Below are 21,481 nucleotides of genomic sequence, written 5' to 3'. Positions count from 1 at the left end.
TTTATTTAGGCTTTAATTAATTATTAAATTAATTATGACGTCATCACAGTTTGACTTCAAAAACCTTGAACCTCTCATTTTTACGGTTCAATAAACGATCCGGGTCTGAAAACCTTGGTGATACCCACTACTAATCGAGTTAAAACTTTCTCTAGCTTTGCTCGAGGGTATTGGTCTTAAGGAATAATTCCAACTATTTCAATACTGGCCTACAATATATGGACCTCTATTTGAAATCAGTGGGATGCTAAAAAAGCTAGATTCTTGTATTTGTTCTTCTCTCGATTAGATTTTTCATTTAAGGTCCAACATATTCATTTCAAGTTGTATTAGACTGAGCCCTTTTAGGGTACAACAAATCCCACAATTTTTTTTGTTTTTTTATAACAATGCCACAGCATTTTGATAACAAGTTTAGGTGTTAACTTATCAGTGCTAAAACTAAAATAAAATAAGGGAAAAAAAATTACAATAAGACCCACCACAACTCACAACAAACTTCTTGTGAAAATATTGAGTTTTGTTGTGCCCTATAGACCTTTTGATAGATTATTAATTAGTATCGGTATGCCATCAACTTGAAGACACCCTATCTAGTCTTTCTCAATCAATTATAACTATAGACTATAATAAGTTGAACCTAGGGAACTAGGCGTGCATTTGTATGGAACTTTTTGTCGATTGTTGATTATTATTGAATGTTAATTAATTAATTAAAATGTAGTTGTACTTTAAAAAAGTGAAGTTTTAAAAAAATGCACAAGAAAACAAGTTACAATTTTTTTTTTCTTTTTTTTAAATGATGGCAAAAAGATTCTTTGTGGTCGATGAATGTCATTATCAAATTGAAGGGTAACAACTTGATCCATGATCAAATTTGTCATTTTCTCAAAAGTCCATTTAATTTTAGTATGAATCTTTAGTATAAAAGTACAATCTTACGCTCCATTGGAAAATATTTTTTGCATTTTTGTTATTTGGTACCATGAAAAAACATTAATAAATGGAAACAAACTAATATAATAAAGAATTTTTTTTCCCACATTTAGATGTTTTCCGAAATGTTACATATTCAATAAACTGTCATAAACAGTTTATAAAATAAAATGGTCATAAATAAAGTTAATAAACTTCAGATCACAAAATTATAAAAACTTCTGAAGGTGACCTTTGTCTCTCCTCATATGTTAATCGTCATTGACTATTATTGACTGGTTGTTGATCGTCATTAATTGACCGTTGATTTCTTTTCTTTCTTTTTTTTTTCTTTTTTTCATATGCCCCTTTTGCTCAAATCCACCACTTTCTCACTCAATTTTTTTACACCGATTTCATATTTGTGGTCTGCTTCCCTATTTGAGGCTTCCAAACACCCCCCGCCCCACCCCACCCCAAAAAAAAAAAAAAAAATCCAAAGGTTACTTTCATGCAGGGATGGAACCAAGATTCATACCTGAGGGGGGCAAAGCTTAAAACCAAAAGAAAAAATTATGAAAATAAAAACTAATATCTATTTCATATTCAACAAAATACTACCTACAAAATAAGTATTTCTTAAACATTTCATATTATAAAACACATCAACAAAGTATAACATACAAAATAAGTGTTTCTTATTTTGTGTGCGATTTTTGTTTAGTCCATATTTTTTTTTTTTTTTTCATTTTTTGGTTTTGTAGTTAAAGGGGCATGAATTTTTTTTATTTATTTATTTTCTTGTAGGTCAATATCTAAATATTTTAGAGGAGGAGAGACAAATATATATATATATATATAAGGGCAAATCTTAATTTTTTTATACTAGTTTTTATTTTTTATTTTGGGTTGGGGGGGGGGGCAATGGCCCCCCTCTTGCATAGTGTAGGTCCATCCCTGCTTTCATGAATGAAAGTTTTTGTTCATGTAATTAATTATTTGGAATAAAAAGAATTATCCATAATTTTTTGTTCGTCCTAAACCATATTATATATATATTTGGTTCATTTTTAGGATCATAACCGAACATAAGGAAATGAGTAAGTTTTCCAAAACACTGCATTTTCAATTTTTTTTAAAAAATAAACATAGCATCAATGTGCTTCTAGATAAGCTTATTTTTACTACTAATTTATTTTATTTATTGTGTACAAAAATAAATTTCTTTAATAAGAGTACAAGTATAATGGTACCTTGAAAAATATGATATTTTAAAAAATGTACATTCCATGGAAAAATAACTAAACCAAATAGTTCTTAAGATAAGTCCACTATAAGTTCTTAATAAAATCTTATCTCTCTATTTGAATCAACATTCGAAAAAAAACATTGATTATCAACATTCTGATATTTATTTAATATTATCTACGATGTGATATCATTCATCCACTCATTTCAAAATATATTAAGAAGATTTTAACTACATGATGGTAAAGTCACTTTAAAAACTATAAAGCTATCCGAATTCCTTAAACAACTATTTCATTAATATTTTTCAATATCTTGAAGTCCACATTAGCGGTCCTAATCATGTCCCAAATGCAATTGGTCGCAAAAACTTAGTGCTAGGTGGGTCGCTAGCTAGCTTTCTTTTCTTCTGTGGTAGCATCACTCGAGTCAAGAGAGACTTTAAAACATTGTTCATGGAGTTGGGAGCAAAATGATAAAAGCTCTTAGTCTTTTTAGGTGTGGTGGGATATTTTAGCTTAGACTCACCAGTCACTACACATCCTCTCAATGCACATTATTTTAGAAGAAAGTAAATCATGGGGAGGCTGCTTTCCACTAAGGAACCAAAACACAGGTCATTTCTTTTAATTCTCTTTTGGCTGCTTACTGTGCTAAAAGGCACCACTCTGCAAGATTTCTACTTTTCTGTCAATTAATTTTCTCTTTTTCAAAGAACATGTATTTTGTTTTTGTCCTTCAAATGGAGACCAGAGCTGCTTTACCTTTTCTCATCTTTTTTGTTTTTTTAATGATTGCTTGATAATCAACACCTTCAGTACATGGCAACAACTTATTTGTTAATGTATATAATTGTAAGCCTTTATGAACCAAATGGAGAAAAAATATATATGTGTATATATATATATATATCAAAGTTTGCCATTTGTGACAAATTAAACCCTGACATTTTAATTTGTCCATTTAGAACTTAGATTTTATAAGTCATGACAATTATCTAGATCTTTTAATTTTTATCCATATTTATTGAAAATCACTAATAGAGTAACCAATTTGCAGGGATATTTTTTTTTTCCTAATGCCTTCTATTACACTCAAACAGAACTTTTGTCATGCATAATTTTTTTTCCTCCATGAAATGAGGAAAATCTCTGAGAGAGAGAGAGAGAATATATGTAGAGTGATTAAAATAAAGTTGTTTGTGTATGGGTGCTAATAAAAATTTTCCTCATCATATAAGTTGCTATGTTAGTATTTTTTAATAGATTTAAAAAGAAGTTATATTGTCATGACTTATGATTTATAAAATCCAGGATTTAAATTGGCAAAAAAAAATTTTTTTTTAAAAAATCAGGATATAATTTGTTACGTGGCTATGAGAGACAAATTCTTTTTTTCTTTTTCCTTTTTTTTTCTTTTTTGACTTTTCACTACAATAAATTCAACATTCTGATCAATAATGCATGGATTCTTCTGGACAGTTGGAAAGATTTTGATAATCAAATTAGTGATAAATTCCAGGGGAAAAGAAGGTAAAAAGAATTGTTTTTGGACCTACAAGGATCATGGGAGAGCAAGAACAATTCCATGGTGGTCCAAACCCTTCCATTTGGAGTCCAGGGGGGTAGCACTTAGTTATTTTATGTCTCTTATTCATTTTTTGTTATAAAATTGTTACAATAGTTTGATGCTTAATTTGTGGTTTTAGTAAAGCATAGTGTACTTGAGACAGTTCAGGGGTCTGAGAATATTCTTGCAGGATGGTGAGAGAAAGTTGTGAAAAACTACACATTAATGTTTCTTTAATATTTTCATTTCTAATACCACCAGTGGGTGCAGCTTTTATAATAGATGTACGGATCTAAAAGAACACAGATAGGAGTGATGAAGAAATATATGATAATAAGGGACAATAGACTATAATATTTTTATAAGATTTATGGAAGAAACAAATTAAATAAATGTAGTTGATCTCAAATTTTTTTTGAGTTATTTAATCTATGACTTTCGTTCTTAATGGTAGTTTTTTATCATCAGATCAAGATACCAATTGGTTTTTGGCAAAAATTGAACCTCCAATTTCTTATTCAACCATCAAAAACTTTACCAGTTGAGCTAACTAAAACCATATTTGATCTCAATTAGTTGGTGAGGATTAGTAGAGTTAATATATATTTAATTGGCATTAAAACTTAATAAAGTTGAGTTGAAATGAGGGAAGAATAGATCTTTTATGCCTCAAAAAAACCACTGAAGATTATAAAATAAAGTTGTTCACAGGAAAGAACACTTAGTTAGAGATGTGATATGCTTGAAAAATCTGATAGGATTTGTACTCACCCTAGAATCTACTTTCTTATAGTGGAATACACATCTATATCACTCTAAAACCACATGGAATTTGGTAAGTTAGGAAATATCCTGGTTGAATAGCCTTTCTTTATTGATCCATCAAGTTAGAAAAATGATATATCAACATTAATTTAAAATGTTATAATGGGAAGTAGATTTTATACTAAAAAAAAAAATAGTATTCCACAAGAATGCCTACTTTCTTTTTATATATGTTCTTCCACTTTCTCTTTATTGGTTTCCAAACTGTGGACCACATCACTCTTTGAAATGAGATATCTTTGTTAGTCATTTTAAGTGACCCATGGCTTTCCCTACCACCAGGACCAAATAAAGACACACAGTCCAGTCTATAGTGAAAGAAAATGCCACTTTAATTGATGGTCCTTAAAACTTCAAGCAATACTGATGGGAATTTCTTAACCAATCAGACAGGTTACCTCAGTTTGAATTTTCAAAATTGTAGCTTTCCTCCCTTGTCATGGCTTTATTTTATCAATGACAATGGAGTTATGAAGGGGCCCCATCAAAACGAGTACCGATAGTCTCAAAAACAGCCAAATGAGTTGAAATTTGAGCACTTCGACAAAGGCATATATTATTGTCATGATAATAGTAAAGATGAACATGCCTTTGTCATGCTTAAATTTGTCAATAAAGTTGATGGGTTGTGAAATTTTTATACCCCCCCACTCTTTTTCTTTTTTGTTTGTTTGTGGTGATCTCGAAATGAGGTGACTAACCACTGTTTTAAAAATTGGACTGATCGGTTCGATTGGGGAGTGACCCTAAATTGATTCAATAAAAATCAAGAATCGGTCACTTTTTTGATTTTTTTATTGTTCTAGTTTTTAAAACCATGTGAGTAATACTTCTATGTGGGAAAGAGTGAAAATTCCACCATTCATATTGGCAGTGCATCTAACCAACACAAATAATTAAACCAAAAGATACTCATTAGTTAGTAAGATATCAAATAGTTTTATCTCAACTCAGTTGAGAAACAAAATAAACATAAACTAGTTTTATTATTATATAGTTAGTAAGATAATATATAGTTCTATCCCAACTTAATTAATAAACAAAAGAGTAAACGATAAAATCATATAATATATATTTTTTAATTATATATTAAATGTAGGTTCGTCGGATTAGGTTAGGCAAATTTGTGAATATGTTAATCCATTTCGAACCCGACCCACCGTAAAAAATATTTTGACAATATAACCTAACTTCCAACCTCTAAAAACTGACCAAATCCAGTAAGTTTGATTGGATTAGGTCAGTTTTAGCAGATTAGCGAGTTGGCTGCACACTCACTCACTTTTATGTGAGAATAGTGTAATATATATTTTTTTATATAAGAAATTCATTGCTATATAATTTATAATTTATAGTTTATATAATATATAATATTATTAGGGCATTATTGATGAAACCAAGTGACTTGGAGGAACGTTGAGGAGCTATATGTTCCAGCATGTTCAGCAAGAGGGAAATAGGTTAGCTCATAGTTTAGCTAAAAATGCAGTTTTATCTACTGACACTGATGTATAAGTAGAAACTCTACCCAAAAATATGGAAGATGTATTCCAATTGGATTTACCTTGAGTTTGTTTTGTTTGGTGTTGGTTCTTAATAATATTTTGCTTACATTCTTCTCAAAAAAAAGGTGATTATATATCTTATATATCTAAATTTATATTTATTGAAATAATGAAGTTGAGATATCACTTTCGAGCCCTTACTTTACCTAAATGAAATCACTTATTTTTATTTTCTATAGTTTTAATTTTTTTTTTTATGTCTCTATAATTAGATATCTATATAATAATTATATGCTGAGATCAAATATCTTTCTCGTATCTTCCTTTAAAAAAAAAGAAATCTTTCTCGTATCCGTAAATTTTTCGTACCTAAATTTAAATTTCCGTCTGTCACACAGCAAACGTAACCATTTCTGAAATATGCCACGTATTCTGCATGTGCTGACCATGTCAACTTGAAAAGTGGTTCGAAATTGCATGTGTACTATTAATTCGATGATTCTACTTTTAGATACAGTGATCATTGGTTATGAGACCGACATAGGAAGTATTTTAGATATAGTTTATTTTGTTGAAATTAAAAAATTATTGCTAAAAGTATTATAAATAAAGGTAAAAGTTAATTGAAATAGTACAATAAAGCTCATAAATAGTGCCAAAAAGTACAGTAGAGTTCATGAATAATAACAAAAATAAACTAAATAGTGAAATAATTTTCATTTATAATTCCAATACAAACGAACGCTATATGAGTTGAAACTTTCCCCAACTTAGTGATTCTCAGCCACATGGAATTATTAATTTGATAGGCCTGTCCTATTATGGAACCTCCATCAAAAAGAAATGTTTAATGTGTTTCTTGTTTCTTTTGTTTTTATTTTAGAAATGTTAACAAATGTCCTAAAGACATTGGTTGATGAACTATTTTTAGAAATATTTTATGAAAAAATGATAAAGCAATGAATTGTGTTGACAGTTTTTTACATTTTTCATAAAAGTTATGTCAAATTTTTAATATAGTTTATTAATAATTGCCCTAAGAACACCCATTAACATGACCTTTTTACTTGAGATTTGAGGCTAATCCTCAATCATGTTAGAAGCCCAAATGGTGAGAGCTGGATTGGACGCTGTTTGTGTCAAATTCTTATAGATATCTCATACCATTTATATAAATATATATATATATATATATAAATAAATAATCTGATCCTCCAAGATCTCTTTAGTAATAGCTTGAATTATATAAAACATTTACACTTCACTCCCCAAGGGCTTTGTGAAATTAGTCCTGACAAGTTTGGATTAGTTACTTTCTTTTAATTTTTTAGATTGTTTACATTTATACACCTTTTTAAAGCCTCACAACTCACAAGCCTCGCAGTTTCTTGATAGAATTATTCACTTCTATTAGTATATACAGCTTTTTAGTAAATAAAAATATATAATTTGTGCAAGAAACTAATTCAAATGCCTCCTCGATATCGACCTGTGATATCATGGTTTGGTCAATGCCCGGGCCATTGGGCCTTGCTTGGATAATAACATTATCGTGTTCGTGTAGACTATAGAGTGTTCTTAGACTAGTCCTAATTGAGGTTTATTATACAAGCGAGCCTGGCCCAATGTCTAACAGTCCAAATAGCTTCAACTTTACCAATTCATAACCCAAAAGGCCCAAGGGATCCTCCTTCCCTGGCTGTGTTTGGTTTATGTAAAATATTTTCCAAAAAATAAATATTTTCAGAAAAGGAAAATATTTTCAGGTGTTTGGTTGTATTCCAAAAAATGCTTTGGAAAATATTTTCTAGTGTTTGGTTGTGTTGCTGAAAAATAATATAGAAAACACATTTTCTTCTTGTTCCTCACATTTTCTCAGCTTCCAAACAAATATATAATACCATTTCTCAATAGCTAAACACAGAAACAAAACCCAACCAAAAAAATTCATCAAATCCGGTCAAATTCATCAAAATCCAACCATTTCTCAATTGCGATCTCAATGCGATCGATGCCGTCTTGGTGTGATCCTGGGGTGCGATCTTGGCGAAGTCGAATGTGTGATCTGGGCTCTGGGTTCGCCGGCAAAGTCGAAGGGTGCGATTCGAAGTCGAAGTCGAACGACGAAGTCAAAGGGTACGATTCGAAGTCGAAGTTGAAGGGCTCTGGGCTCTGGGCTCTGGGTTCGATCTCTCTCTGGGTGCGATCTCTCTGGCCGGAGCTTGGCTAGTCGGAGGGGTGTGCTCTCTCCCTCTCTCTTCTTCCTCTATCTCACTCTCACTCAGCTCTCTCTCTGTTTTCCGGAAAATGATATTTGAAGGTAAAATAAAAACAGAAATCATTTTACACCCCAACACACGGTCAACTAAAAAGCATTTCCGAAAATGCTATTTTCCATGTGCAACCAAACACCCACATTTACGGAAAAGCATTTCCGAAAATGATTTTCATCCAAAACAAACACAGCCAAGTAACAAAAAAAAATGGTTGTTACTCGTGGCCTGCATCATAGCATATTGAGAAAGTAGAAGGTTTTTTTTTTTTTTTTTTTTTGAGTATTTGCAAGTTGGAATGATGAAAATTTTCCACCTGCTTAATCTATTTTGACTCATTCTATTCCGTATGAATTTCTCCATCTAAAAGACTAAAAGAGGCAATGAGATGGGAACAGGTTTTATTCACTTTATCATGTTTTACTTCACCTTGGCATGAATGTGTAGATTTTTTTATTATTTAATATATATATATTTTAAATTATTTATATATATAACTTAATATTTTTATATACATATGCAATTTATAGTTATATATATATATATATATATATTTATTTATATATTATTACTGTTGGTGAAATACTTGGGTTTTTTGTTTTTTTGTTTTTTTTTTGGTGCTTTTAGCACTTTCACAACTACCTCTCCCTTTTATTTTTCATCTCTACCTTATTAATATAGAGCTCCACTGTCATCCCTATTTGTAAGAAGTTGCTATATAAAAGTTCCTAATTTATTCCCTTTTTTTTTTTGCCTAAGTTAAAGGGGTCAAGGTCTCATGTGACATAAGTATTAGATCCACAGAGCCTCAAAAATTTTGGGATTAAGTCTTTGTTATTGTTGTAGTATAATTGATTTCTAGTGATTTTAAGTATTTAATAAACTTCCATTTATGAACACCTGGGTAGTGGACTAAATAGACTTGAAATATGTGTTGTAAATATAAAGGCCTCAAGTTCCATTTATCACGGCATTATTATTGGCTTTCGGAAATATTTCATAAACAAAGAAAGAGAAAAATAGTACGCCCAAAGAGTAAGATAGTGGTGATTTTCTATGATTTTTGCTCTTTATCATCAGATCAAGACACCAATTGATTTTTTGTATAGGCAGGAATTGAATTCTAAATCTCTTATTCAACCATCAAATATTTTATTCAACACACTAAAAATTTTGAGAAGTGAAGAATCCAATGTAAGAAATGGGGTGGAAAAAAAAAAAAAAAAAAAAAAAAATTTTTGGCATAAATGGGAAACGGGCTTTTGATTTGGGCTTTGATTTAACGTTGTTTTAAAAGGCCACACAAAGTGCCCAATATTAATCTCTCTCTTATCTCTCTCTGAATATGTGGCGGAAATGGAAATTCATTATCATCACTCTCTTCTCTCAGCTTCTCCTTGCCTTAGACGAAGGACCATGAAAGCCACTCGTTTCACGCCTTTCTGCCACCAAAATACACATTCACAATATCCATCTCTACCACACAACAAGGTATGGTATATATGCATTATTAAAATGAAATAATGCCACTAAATTCTCATCTCTACTACAACTTCGATGCTTTTGTTGGTTGTTGTAAAATTCTTGAGATTTATTAAAATGTCTTTTAACTTTCCAAATAATAGTTTGAATTATTAGTATGATCCACAAACAGGAGAAGGAACTGTTGGGTATAACAGTGAAATCTGCCAAAGCAAGATTATATGACTAGAACACTGTAATGCGCACGTGGGTTTCAGTTTTCAACTGACAAAAAGTGCTTTGGTTGGTTATGCTTTATAAATGGTTATGCTTTACAAACTAGCTTGTATCCATGTTTATCTATAATTTGGTACATGTAAATGCCACTTTAGTATGTAATACATATATATATTAGCAAAAAAAAGAGTATTAATGTATATATCCTTTGTAAGGGGTTTCCATGTTTTTTTTAATAAAAATGGTGCATCCTGTTTAAAAATTTCTTTTTAAGATTTGTTGAATCCCACATTATCATTGATGGTGGCTCTCTGCAATGCTAGCAACCCAAATTTGACCGAGGTGCTCCCAAACCAAACCAATTTTTTGTTTTTATATTCTAGTATGAAAGTTCATGAATTGAATTATCAAAAAATGAAAGTTCATGAAGTAAACTTATTTTTTTTCCTACTTATTGCTAAAGCTATTTTAACTGCATTTACATTAGAGTTATGTAGTGTAAATTTAGTAATCATGCTAGAAATGATTATGGTGGGAATCTTTAGCTCAATCTGTTGCTCCTATTGACATTTTCCTTGGGGGGAAAAATTCTATGTTTCTCATAGTATATTCATGCAGACACAAAACCCCTTTTTGTCTAATCGTTTGATGTTCTACATTCTGAAAAAAAAAAAGGGCTATCAGCTGTGTAAGAAACTAGTGACATGTAACATATCATGTATTAACCCAACAATCTCTTGTTCCAATTTTTTACCAAGCTCAAACCTCTATAAACAGAAAATCCTTAATGTATTTGACATCTTCTGACAACTGCCATATATGATTGTACAATTTTCTTTTTTATCAGCTTATCTAAACATGCATTTCCTTTGCAATGACTATAATTGTTCATGAAAATGTAATAAACTATTCGAACATTGATTTCTTTTGAGTTCCCTTGTTTGAAAATATGTGTTATGCCTTTGTATAATTAGATAGAGTTGCAATTGTATAGAATTCTTAAGACAGATGTCATCTAACTTCCTGTCCTTTGGGTCTGCTTCAAACAGATAATCCAGCAGTGGAAGCAGGAACGAGGTTTCGATCACAAAAATGGATATATAGATTGCACTGCATTGGTACGAGCCTTGAGTAGAAAAAGAATGCCTCATCTAGCTCAGAAGCTTGTACTTGAGATGAAATCTGAAGGTTTTTTGCCTAACAGCTCTACATTGTCATCTCTGATGTTATGCTATGCAGATAATGGCCTTCTTCCCCAAGCACAGGCAGTTTGGGATGAAATAATAAATAGTTCTTTTGTGCCAAATATTCAAATAATTTCAGAGTTATTTGATGCATATGGGAAGATGAGGTATTTTGATGAAGTATCCAAAATATTGGATCAGGTAAGTTCAAGGGATTTTAATTTGTTACCTGAAGCTTACTCACTGGCTATCTCTTGCTTTGGAAAAGGAGGGCAGCTTGAATTGATGGAGAAAACTTTGAAGGAAATGGTTTCTAGGGGATATGTTGTAGATTCTTCCACCGGTAACGCTTTTGTAAGATATTATAGCATCTTTGGTTCTCTAACAGAGATGGAGAATGCTTATGGCCGCTTTAAAAAGTCTAGACTTCTATTAGAAAAAGAAGGAATCAGGGCAATATCACTTGCATATATTAAGAAAAGAAAGTTTTACAAATTGGGTGAGTTCCTTAGGGATGTGGGTCTTGGTCGGAAAAATGTGGGGAATCTTTTATGGAACCTGCTGCTGCTATCCTATGCTGCCAATTTTAAAATGAAAAGCTTGCAGAGAGAATTTGTGAGAATGGTTGAAGCTGGATTCCATCCTGATCTTACAACATTTAATATCAGAGCTCTGGCCTTTTCAAGAATGTCTTTGCTTTGGGATCTACATCTTAGCCTTGAGCACATGAAACATGAAAAAATTGTCCCTGATCTTGTGACTTGTGGTTGTTTTGTTGATGCATACTTGGATAAAAGACTTGGAAGAAATTTGGACTTTGCTTTGAACAAAATGGACTTGGATGATTCTCCAGTAGTATTAACAGATCCATTTGTGTTTGAGGTTTTGGGTAAAGGGGAATTTCAGTCAAGCTCAGAGGCGTTTTTGGAGTTTAAAAGCCCAGGGAAATGGAACTACAGGCAGCTAATTGCAGTGTATCTCAAGAAACAACATCGGAGGGATCAAATCTTCTGGAATTACTGACAAGTGGTGGGCTGCTTGTGTACAGAAAAATTTTGACTAGTTAGTATAGAAAAAAAGGATTCTTAATGATAATGGAGTCTACATCAGTTCTTTGATGCTGACCATGATTAGTATGTTGATGATTCATAATTGACCCCAAAATTAGGGACTAAGGATTGGTTGTTGTTGTTATATATCAGTTCTTTGATACATTGGCTTTGGTTTTAAAACCTGCAGTTGTCACTTTGTATATGACTAGATTGGCTTGAGATTCGTCTTCCTTTGTACTTCATGTGTTTGCCCTGAATAGATTTGATATCTTGTCTAGAAAGATGTATACTTTGGGAGATGTTAATTTCAAGAAATTTGTTTTTTTAAAGCTGATTATCTTATTCAGAATTCCTAAATGAGTATCATGTTATAATAGAAGAATACTGGAAAATGGAAAAACATATTCTATATAATTTTTTTTCCCCTCACAAAATTGGTGACTGGTGGTCCTAAAACACCCTGTAGAGACTAGAGACTATTGCCTATATGTATATATGGAAAGCTCCAATGTTCGTCTCTCTTTGAAACTTAGGAGTCAGCACCTTGACTTGCTTGGAGTCAGCACTAAGTGAGGAAAACCACAATGAATTAGCACTAGGGTCAGCTGAAGTTGGCACTAGACCAAAGAAACTGAAAGAAACTTCTCATTCATCAAAATCATCTTCAAAAAGAATACAATAGTTTGCTTATATAGAAAGACTAAACTCTAGTTCTAATTGGCATATGAACAAAAATATCTTTGCTTCCAAATATTAAAATACTAATAGCCTAATAAAATACTAGGACCTAAAACATAACAATACAGTTGACTTGCAAAAATATATAATACTAAATTATAATTAAAATCTCATTGTGTCTCTGGTGTTAAACTTTCTATTTTCTTTTCTGAGCTTTAAGAAATTATCAGCAGCACAGTGAGATTCGGGAGTCTAATTATATCATTGTATAGAGTCATCTCTTTGTATGTATTCCGGACCTTAGATTTCCTTCGCTCAAGGAAGGAAGCATATTGTCATTGATCATCTGTTTTGTGTATCATTGTACAGGTACCTTTAGAGGTTACACTTAAAATTCCTACTATCTAATTTCTCTTTATTTCTTTGCTTTTAGCAATTTTATGTAACAATGCTAGTAAATCATCTTTATGATTTAGTCATTTTTAAAGCTTTTATAAATTTTGAATCTCTCTATCAAATCAGGAATTATCTTCTCTAAGAAAGCAAAACAAAAAAGGGCTTAAGCTTTTTTATTTTATTTTATGGAAATACTGTATAATTACATTTTTCTTGATGTTCATCAAAGAAGCAGAAAACAATAGCAATCTTAACAACACTGACTGGGAAATTTTCCTTCTATGCTGACAAACCAAATTTGGCTTCTTGTCTTGGTTCCTTTCTCCTGACATATTTGATCAAATTCAGTTGCCAACTTACCTTTCAAGCAAAACTTCATTTGGTTTTCAATTAAAAAAAGAAATAAAATAAAATAAAAACTCAATCTGTACGCTATCTTGCTCCTATGAAGGATGATGTGCTCGGTCGGCTCTTTGTGCTATCAAATCCAGCTTGTGCTAGTTGAGACACATTAATCACATGCTGAAAGGAAGAAAAAATTTATTTAGAAATTTGTGAAGTAAGGTAATATGACTTGTGTTCTATAAAACTGTTGTCTGTTTAGAATTTCGACTTACTTGTATTGAGGAAGCTTGACTTTTTCTTGGTGAGTTTGCTGCACTATTGTTCATTGAGAAGCAGACCATTTCCTCTTCAGCAAGTGCTCTTAGTCTGTTAAGCAGGGGTAACACAACCTTCCCAAGATCCGGTCTATCTTTTCGCCTCATTTCTGCACATTGAAGAGCTAGCTTGGCGAACATCAGTGCCTCTTCAACTGGCCAGTCAGGTACAGCTGGGTCAAGCATCTCAGCAAAAGTTCCATTCTCAATAGCCCGTTCAACATGATGAGTTAAACCCATTGGTGGCTTGGCTGTTATCATTTGTAGAAGCAAAACTCCAAGTGAGTATACATCAGACTTTATTCCCAGCATGCCTGTTTGCTGATACTCTGGATCAATGTAACAAAAAGTTCCGGCTGTTGATGTCATGCGATACTGAGTTACAGTGTTGGCTACTGATGGAGGAACAAGCCTGGCCAAGCCAACATCGCTAATCTTGCTGACATAGTTACGATCAAGCAAAATGTTGCCTGGCTTTAGATCACGGTGTACAAGAGGTTCAGGCTTAGTTTGGTGAAGGAAAAGGAGGCCAGTGCCAATCTCTGCAGCAATTCGGAATCTTAATTGCCAAGAAAGAACAGGAGTGCCACCCCGCCGAAAGAGACGGTCTTCTAAGCTCCCATTAGCCATGTGCTCATAGATAAGGCAGCCATACTCTGGGCAAGCTCCAAGGAGGAGAACCATGTTTGGATGCCGAATGCAGCTCAGTACTTCAACCTGCATAACAGGTGCCAAAACATAGCTTAAAAATAAAAACATCAATAGGTGTTTAGTAAATTTTTGCAGAATTAGTAATCATAGAATTTTTAGAGGTACTCGATTGATTTAGATTTTTTTTTTTTTTTTTTTTTAGATATATGCTTACAGATAGAAGTAGAGGTTGTATCAACTGAATAACCATTTAATTATTGTGAACTAAGTAGCACATCACAAATACTGCACAATTTCATAGCCTTATCTCAAAGGATGTAGCCCCATAATTTGTTTCTTTTCTATCTAGTTATTTTAATCCCAAAATAAATAGTCTTCTTTTTATTAATGATGAAAAGGCTCAATTGCTATCCTCAAAGGGATTTTAGATGGTTATGGTTAAATTAGTTTTTCCCCTCCACTAATTACTGAACTTCAATGCTCTTCTTTTTTAAAGTACTGAATGTGGAGTTTTGGAAGAAACCAGTTTGAATGATCATAAGATTGATTTAACAACCCCACCCCCCACCAAAAAAAAGATGATTGAAGCAGTTTTCCACACCTCTTGCTGAAACTGTGACTGTCCTTGAGCTGCATCTGGACGTAGAACTTTTATTGCCACTGGTGTGTGATCCAGTACACACTTGTATACTGGTCCGTAACCTCCTTCACCAATCTTGCGAGAATCCGAGAAGTTTTCTGTCGCTTCTTCAATCTCCTCAATCGTGTATCTTCTGTACCTGAGATCATTTGCTGCCAAAACAGCTCCTGTCTTTTTTCTCTCCTGATCTTCTTTGAAGGCTTTCATTTCTACACACATTCTTTTTTGTGCTTCCAGTTCTGCAAACTTCTTAGCTGCTTCAGCTGCCTCAAGTGCTGCCTTACACTTAGCTTTTTCCATCTCTGCAACTGCCAAAGCAGTTTCCTCGGCCAGTCGTGCCGCTTCTAATCTTTGTTCTTCTTCCATTTTCCAGAGGTGAAGTTCCCTTGCCTGTGTGATGAAATATAATCAGACTTTATGCTGGCATAGTTGCTGCTCAAAATCAACTTTTTTTAAAAAGTTTTTTTTTATTATCATAATCAATGTATATAACTCTGTGTACATGTTTCTTAGAAAATTTGCTCCATTTCAAACTGTTTCTCTATGCAAATTACCTTGTATATACATTTCTTTGACCTTATGGTCACACACACAGAGAGACTGCTATATTAGTTTAAATAAATATTTAAATCACATTTTGAGGCACATTACGTAGTTGGGTCCATCTGCTCTTTGATACTTATTTACGCGCATATACAAGTCAATAACTAATTGGTCTCTCATTATACAATGGGTCTCAAACCTCTTTTTGATACCCATATAGTATGGACCATCGTCTAGTAACATTAAATGTGCTGCAATTGTGAATTGAGTGACAGGAAATCTTATTAAGAATTTTTATGGAGTTGATAGGAAATCAATCAAAACAATGAAAATTTGAGAAAGCTTCATTATTTCAATTCTTCAAGATTGGTGTAAATACCAAACTAGTACTTTTAGAGTTGGCCCCAATTCTATTTTAGCAACTAATACCTTCTGCTTTGCTGTTAGTGCTTCTTTGCAGGCCGTACTGTACATGTCCATTGTTTGCTTGAGCTCTAGCCTTAGCCTCCTCATCTCAGCTTCTACATCATCCTGTAAGTTTTAGAGCAATTTTGTATTAATTATCTATCCTGCGTCCACTCAAATGTATATTATTGTACATAGGCAGATAAAAATATATGTTTATGTAGTGGATCATGAACGTAGCCACTCAAATGTTGATGCATATAGGAAAACTTGTAAACTTTTTGCAGTTTCTATTGTGAAAAGTGACACTTAAGTTTAATATATAATTTACTGGATGCTTTGATCCATATAATTAATTAATAACCATGCCTTTCTCCCAGACTTATTGTCCTTACCAAGTTTTTTGATGAAAAGTCAACCTTCGAAGAGGTCATATCAATTGACTTGTTTCCTGCAAATAAGGATCCAAAGTTGTTGTCGTCAAAATCTGAGCTGGTTGAAAGTCGAGGGTTCAATCCGGATTCTATATTGTCAAACAAAGGAAACATGCGATCTGTGCTTGGCCTTCCAGTGCTCACATATGATATGTCAGAATCTGGAATGGAGAGCTCAAATGCTTTGGTCAAAGAAGCTCTATTATTTCTGTTGAATGGTGACCTGTTCCAGACATTATCAGTTCAGTCCTTTTTTATGGTAAACCAAACTTTCAGTTGACATAGGTGTGGCATACACGTAGCAATCATCATCACTTCAGCAATTTCTACTTAGGAAAGTGTTAGGTTGGTATGTTGATTTTGTTCCTATTATGGTTAAAGCTTTAACCTTGGCAATGCCTAAGTCAACTCTGTCCAGCAATTTCCCCTTAGTGCCTACATCAGGGCACACAAGCATATCCAGTTTCCAAGGAGTTAATTACATTCTAATATATAACATGTTATATCCGTCACAACTCACAAGACTCAAAACTAAAAAGCAATGCTTTAGCTATGAGGAATACAACATTCTGTTTTTGAATCAGTAGTTGTGGTACGGGCAGTAGTGATGCACATGAGCAGAGAATGAAAAACCATGTAAAGTATGTGTCAAGGTAAGAATGTGGAAACATGCACTTAAAAATATGCACTTAAATCAATGTCGTAGCAGTGACTTATGAAAAGTTAAGAAGCATAAGAGGTAGAAGGACCAAAATAGAACAATACAACAATTATAGTAAAAGAATCCAGAATAGATTTTTTGGGAGGAAATAGAGATAAACTTTTAGAAATTTGGATTAAAATATTATGGATAGACTGTTTCCCATATTGGTCTAGCCATAAAAATCTATAACTCTTCTCCTCTAGATGGTTAATGCATCATTACTTACTTGATTTCCTGATCATGTGATTGTGAGATACGGGGTGGTAATGCTGCCCTCTCTGTTGCAGGATCAGGTAAAAATTGTTTTAGTAATGACAAAAATCAGATACAGCTGGAAACAAAATGCAGCTAGGGTTACAGAAGCAGACCTCTTGATTGTTGGTTACGCGTGAAATTTGCTCCACCTGAATCAGAAATATTGCTTGCTTGATGCTGCATTGGGTTAAGGGGTGGTATCTTTGGAGGTGGTTGACCAGTAGCGGCTCGAACATGTGATATCTTTCCTTTGGCAATGACATACACTGTGCAGAAATCTGGTGCTACTTTTGACACACTACTTGGAATGTCTGTAGTTTTGAATCTTCTGTGAGAAATGACTAATAAAATTAGGATGCTATTGAAAAATGTCACATGTGGCATTGTTTCATTAAGTAGCTGTAACACATCAGTGAAGTTGGATGAATCGTTAGCCTGCAAATTATGTCAAACAGCACTGTACTTGGAAACTCTAATATTGACCCACCAGCTGTCAGCCATTGCCCATTAGCTACAGCTTTTTCAAACCGCACTTTTTAAAATTACATCATTTTTAAACTTCACTTTTTCCTAGGTACAATGCCTTTCACCAAAAAACTAAAAATCACAAATTCATGTTTGACAATCAAATTCTCCAAAAAATAGGGGATAAGGTTACTTACCAATCACCTCTTCTAAACCTACAGAAATGGGAGTTTTGTGCAATGGTTATGTCCTTAATTTTTTAGGAACAATTCTTTCAAACAATCTCATTTTCAAAAAAACAAAATAATAATAATAATCTGTACCAAACGGGAGTGTCCCTTGTTGAAATGCATCATCATGTTGGTTCAAGGACTCCTCATTTCAGAACCACTAGGATGAGTGCCATCATGATTTTATGCATAAAATTCAGATGTAGTTTCATTTTAGTTAGGTCATTAAGATTCATACCACCCATTGTAAATTTTTTCAAACCATCAGAACTTCCAAACTGGAAATGTATATAACCCAGAGCATGGTTGGCCAAGTTGGAGAAAGGGTACATACCTTACTAGACCACCCCTTGATGCTGCGCCAAGGACCAAAATCTCAACTGAATTAGCAGAAACGTAGTCAATTAATGCTTTTGTTATATCCAAGTCCTCTAATATGACTTCGTTGCATTTTATCTGTTGCAAACATCAATAATTAGTTGAAAGAAAAAATACTATCTAGTATGGAAACAAAGGACAATGGATGATATTTTGAATATTAGCTGAGCTTGGATTTGGCCATTTCTTAACTCTTTTCTTGTTCTTCTTTTTTGGGTGATCAAATATGTTAATTTTTCTTGATTAGCTATAAGTAATTGTGTTGTTCAAGGAAAGCAATATGTGAAATGTAAGAGGCAGAACCCACATCCTTTCTTGTGCAAAAGCAACGATATGGAAGGAACAACTCCTTAGCTTGATTCTCAAGTTGTTCTTTGTATGCTCTTACAACTTCTTCGCTCACTTCATGGTTCCCAACTGCACCCAAAAGATGAATATTCAAATGAAATAGTCCATGACATTGGATTGTATTAACAATAGTCAAGATGAGAATATACATGCTAAATGTGAAAAACTTGACACTGCTGATATTAGATAGCATATACATCTGCAAATTCATAAAAAATATTTACCAATGTGCTAAAAAGTAGGCGTTTACATGGAATCCACAAACTCATCTAAGATTCCACTTTTCATTTTTTTTTTTTTTTTTTTTAAGTATTCAGGACTAGTACAATTTTTTTTTTTCCATCTATTATTTAACAATTTTCTTTTGCCACATCATTTTATGGATTCAAGAAATTAACTTCATATTACCAATTGTTAACTTTTATGCAAAACAATAAGTCTAAGCACATAACATTTTTCACAATTGTTTACATGACCTATTGTAATTGGTGCATAATAAAAGTGGTTTAAGTGATAGATCTGAGTAAAAATAATGTTTTGTTAACAGTTATGAATATTATTGTGACTATAGCATCACTGTGTAATAATACAATGTCCCTAAACCTCCTAATGAGAATGAGAGCCTGAGAACAATGTGTTGCAGAAATGCAGTCCATTGTAAGCCTTTCATGGATTCACATTAGCTAGTATGCAATATAACAAGTGACATCACCACTTTCAAGATAATTTAAACTGTAAATTTTATTTAATTATTTTCTTAATTTTCAAAAGAATATGTTTTTGTCGAGTAATCTTCTACAATAATACCTATATGTGTGTGTATATATATATATTATAAGCCTTTCATGGATTCACACTAGCTAGTATGCCATATAACAAAGTGACATCACCACTTTCAAGACAACTTAAACTGTAAATTTTATTTAATTTTTTTCTTAATTTTCAAAACAATATGTTTTTGTCAAGTAATATTCTACAATAATACCTATATATATATATATATATATATAATATCATTATTCTTGAATGAGAGAAGGATATTTACTTTGGGTGGGCAATGAAGATGGTCTTTGATTAACATGGATAAGAGTGAGAACTTGTCCCCTGGTGAGAAGATGATCAATCGTCCATTTCAGAGCATAATGACTCCCTTTGTCTTTGTCTATTGCCACTGCCACCAACTCTTCCTTCTTATTATCTGCACTCCCCCTTGCCATTTCTCTCCCTCTTTAACTTGTAAAAGAGAAGAAGAAAAACTCCCAAACAAAATCAAAACTTGCTAGCTAGCTAGCTAAAACCCAAAAGAGAGGAAACCAGAACAATATCTTGTAACACCCTGGCACTGATCGAATGTAGCAATATTTTGATGACAGAAACAAAGGGATTCTCTGAAACTAATACAGACCTTAGTTTTTTCTTTTCTTTTCTTTTTCTGTTATTTCTCTTTCAATCTTCTGAAGAGAGATTCATCATCTCTATCTCCCTCTATAGAAAGAAACAAAGAGAGTTAGTTTTTTCTGGTGTGATCACTATGTTCCTTAATAAAAACAATTATAACCAACCCTGCCTTAACCTTTTCCTATTTCTCTATATTAAGATAATGCATTTCAACTGAAAGACTGGGGTCTTCCCGTGTGTATTTCGGTACCATTGGAGACCCAGTCCATCTTTGGTTGGCAGTTTTCAGTTTTATTAATTTACCCTCGACAGCCTTCCAAACTTAGCTAATAAGTATTAACTTATTATACACAATCAATACATCATGCTCACCATATTCACTTCTTGTGATGCAATCTTAATCAAAAGGGTAAAGGATAATTATGTCCTTTTCAGTACATGCACCTCTAGCTAGATAAGAGCATAAATATTCCAGGACCTTGACAGCATGGTTAGAAGAGGTTTTCTTGACCAGATCCCTTATTTTTGGAAAGTCTTGCATGCATGTCAGTATATTTGTAGCATGTATTATTGGTCTTGTATACTCTCTAACTTCGAAGCACATTAGCACACGCGAAGAATTTTGTAGCTCAATGATATTGTTTGCTCTTCTTTATTAGGAGAATTAGGGTCCCCCTCCCCCACTAGTTGACTATTAAAAAATAAATAAAATTGGAAGCATACTAAATTAATGTGTCACTCAAAGATATATGCATGTGGAACTCAAATATATATGCTAGGGAATTCACAGTTATATTTAGTAGACTTCAATTCACAGATTGTTTTAAGACACTTTGAAAGGACATCTAGGTCAATAAAACAAGCTTGTAAATATACGTGTTATCAATATATCTAGGTCAATAAAACAAGCTTGTAAATATACGTGTTATCAATATATATGGTTAGAAGGACATTAGTCAAGCTTTAAAAACAGGTGGGGGGGGGGGGGGGGGGGGAGCATTTATTAGCCAAATAGAATATAGGTTAGTT

The 21,481-nt window shown here is 32.8% G+C and overlaps 2 protein-coding genes across 2 annotated transcripts; one reads left to right on the top strand and one right to left on the bottom strand.

The window, feature by feature from the left end:
- Positions 1-9,663: 9,663 nt before the first annotated feature.
- Positions 9,664-12,598, top strand: LOC115968448 (pentatricopeptide repeat-containing protein At3g42630). The gene is made up of 2 exons (XM_031087847.1): positions 9,664-9,826; positions 11,083-12,598. The coding sequence occupies exons 1-2, from the start codon at positions 9,692-9,694 to the stop codon at positions 12,238-12,240; spliced, it is 1,293 nt and encodes a 430-aa protein (XP_030943707.1). The 5' UTR covers positions 9,664-9,691; the 3' UTR covers positions 12,241-12,598.
- A 483-nt stretch (positions 12,599-13,081) lies between these two features.
- On the bottom strand, positions 13,082-20,271 carry LOC115966348 (U-box domain-containing protein 35-like). Its single transcript, XM_031085596.1, has 10 exons — positions 20,100-20,271; positions 19,014-19,087; positions 18,663-18,784; positions 17,747-17,961; positions 17,605-17,656; positions 16,637-16,898; positions 16,266-16,367; positions 15,255-15,683; positions 13,961-14,719; positions 13,082-13,865 (listed from the first exon to the last, which is right to left on the bottom strand). The coding sequence occupies exons 1-10, from the start codon at positions 20,269-20,271 to the stop codon at positions 13,776-13,778; spliced, it is 2,277 nt and encodes a 758-aa protein (XP_030941456.1). The 3' UTR covers positions 13,082-13,775.
- Positions 20,272-21,481: the final 1,210 nt, after the last annotated feature.

The sequence above is a fragment of the Quercus lobata genome, chromosome 11 (assembly GCF_001633185.2).
Source record: "Quercus lobata isolate SW786 chromosome 11, ValleyOak3.0 Primary Assembly, whole genome shotgun sequence".
NCBI lineage: Eukaryota > Viridiplantae > Streptophyta > Magnoliopsida > Fagales > Fagaceae > Quercus > Quercus lobata.
This window is presented reverse-complemented; position numbering and strand designations above follow the sequence as displayed.

Excerpts from the sequence above, each read along its gene's own strand:
- LOC115966348 (XM_031085596.1), bottom strand. The coding sequence starts at position 20,271 with ATGGCAAGGGGGAGTGCAGATAATAAGAAGGAAGAGTTGGTGGCAGTG. Across the intron at positions 17,657-17,746 it reads GCGTAACCAACAATCAAGAG|AGAGGGCAGCATTACCACCC; the intron begins GTCTGCTTCTGT and ends ATCCTGCAACAG. Across the intron at positions 16,899-17,604 it reads TCACATGATCAGGAAATCAA|GTCACCATTCAACAGAAATA; the intron begins GTAAGTAATGAT and ends TGTCTGGAACAG.
- LOC115968448 (XM_031087847.1), top strand. The coding sequence starts at position 9,692 with ATGGAAATTCATTATCATCACTCTCTTCTCTCAGCTTCTCCTTGCCTT. Across the intron at positions 9,827-11,082 it reads CATCTCTACCACACAACAAG|ATAATCCAGCAGTGGAAGCA; the intron begins GTATGGTATATA and ends TGCTTCAAACAG.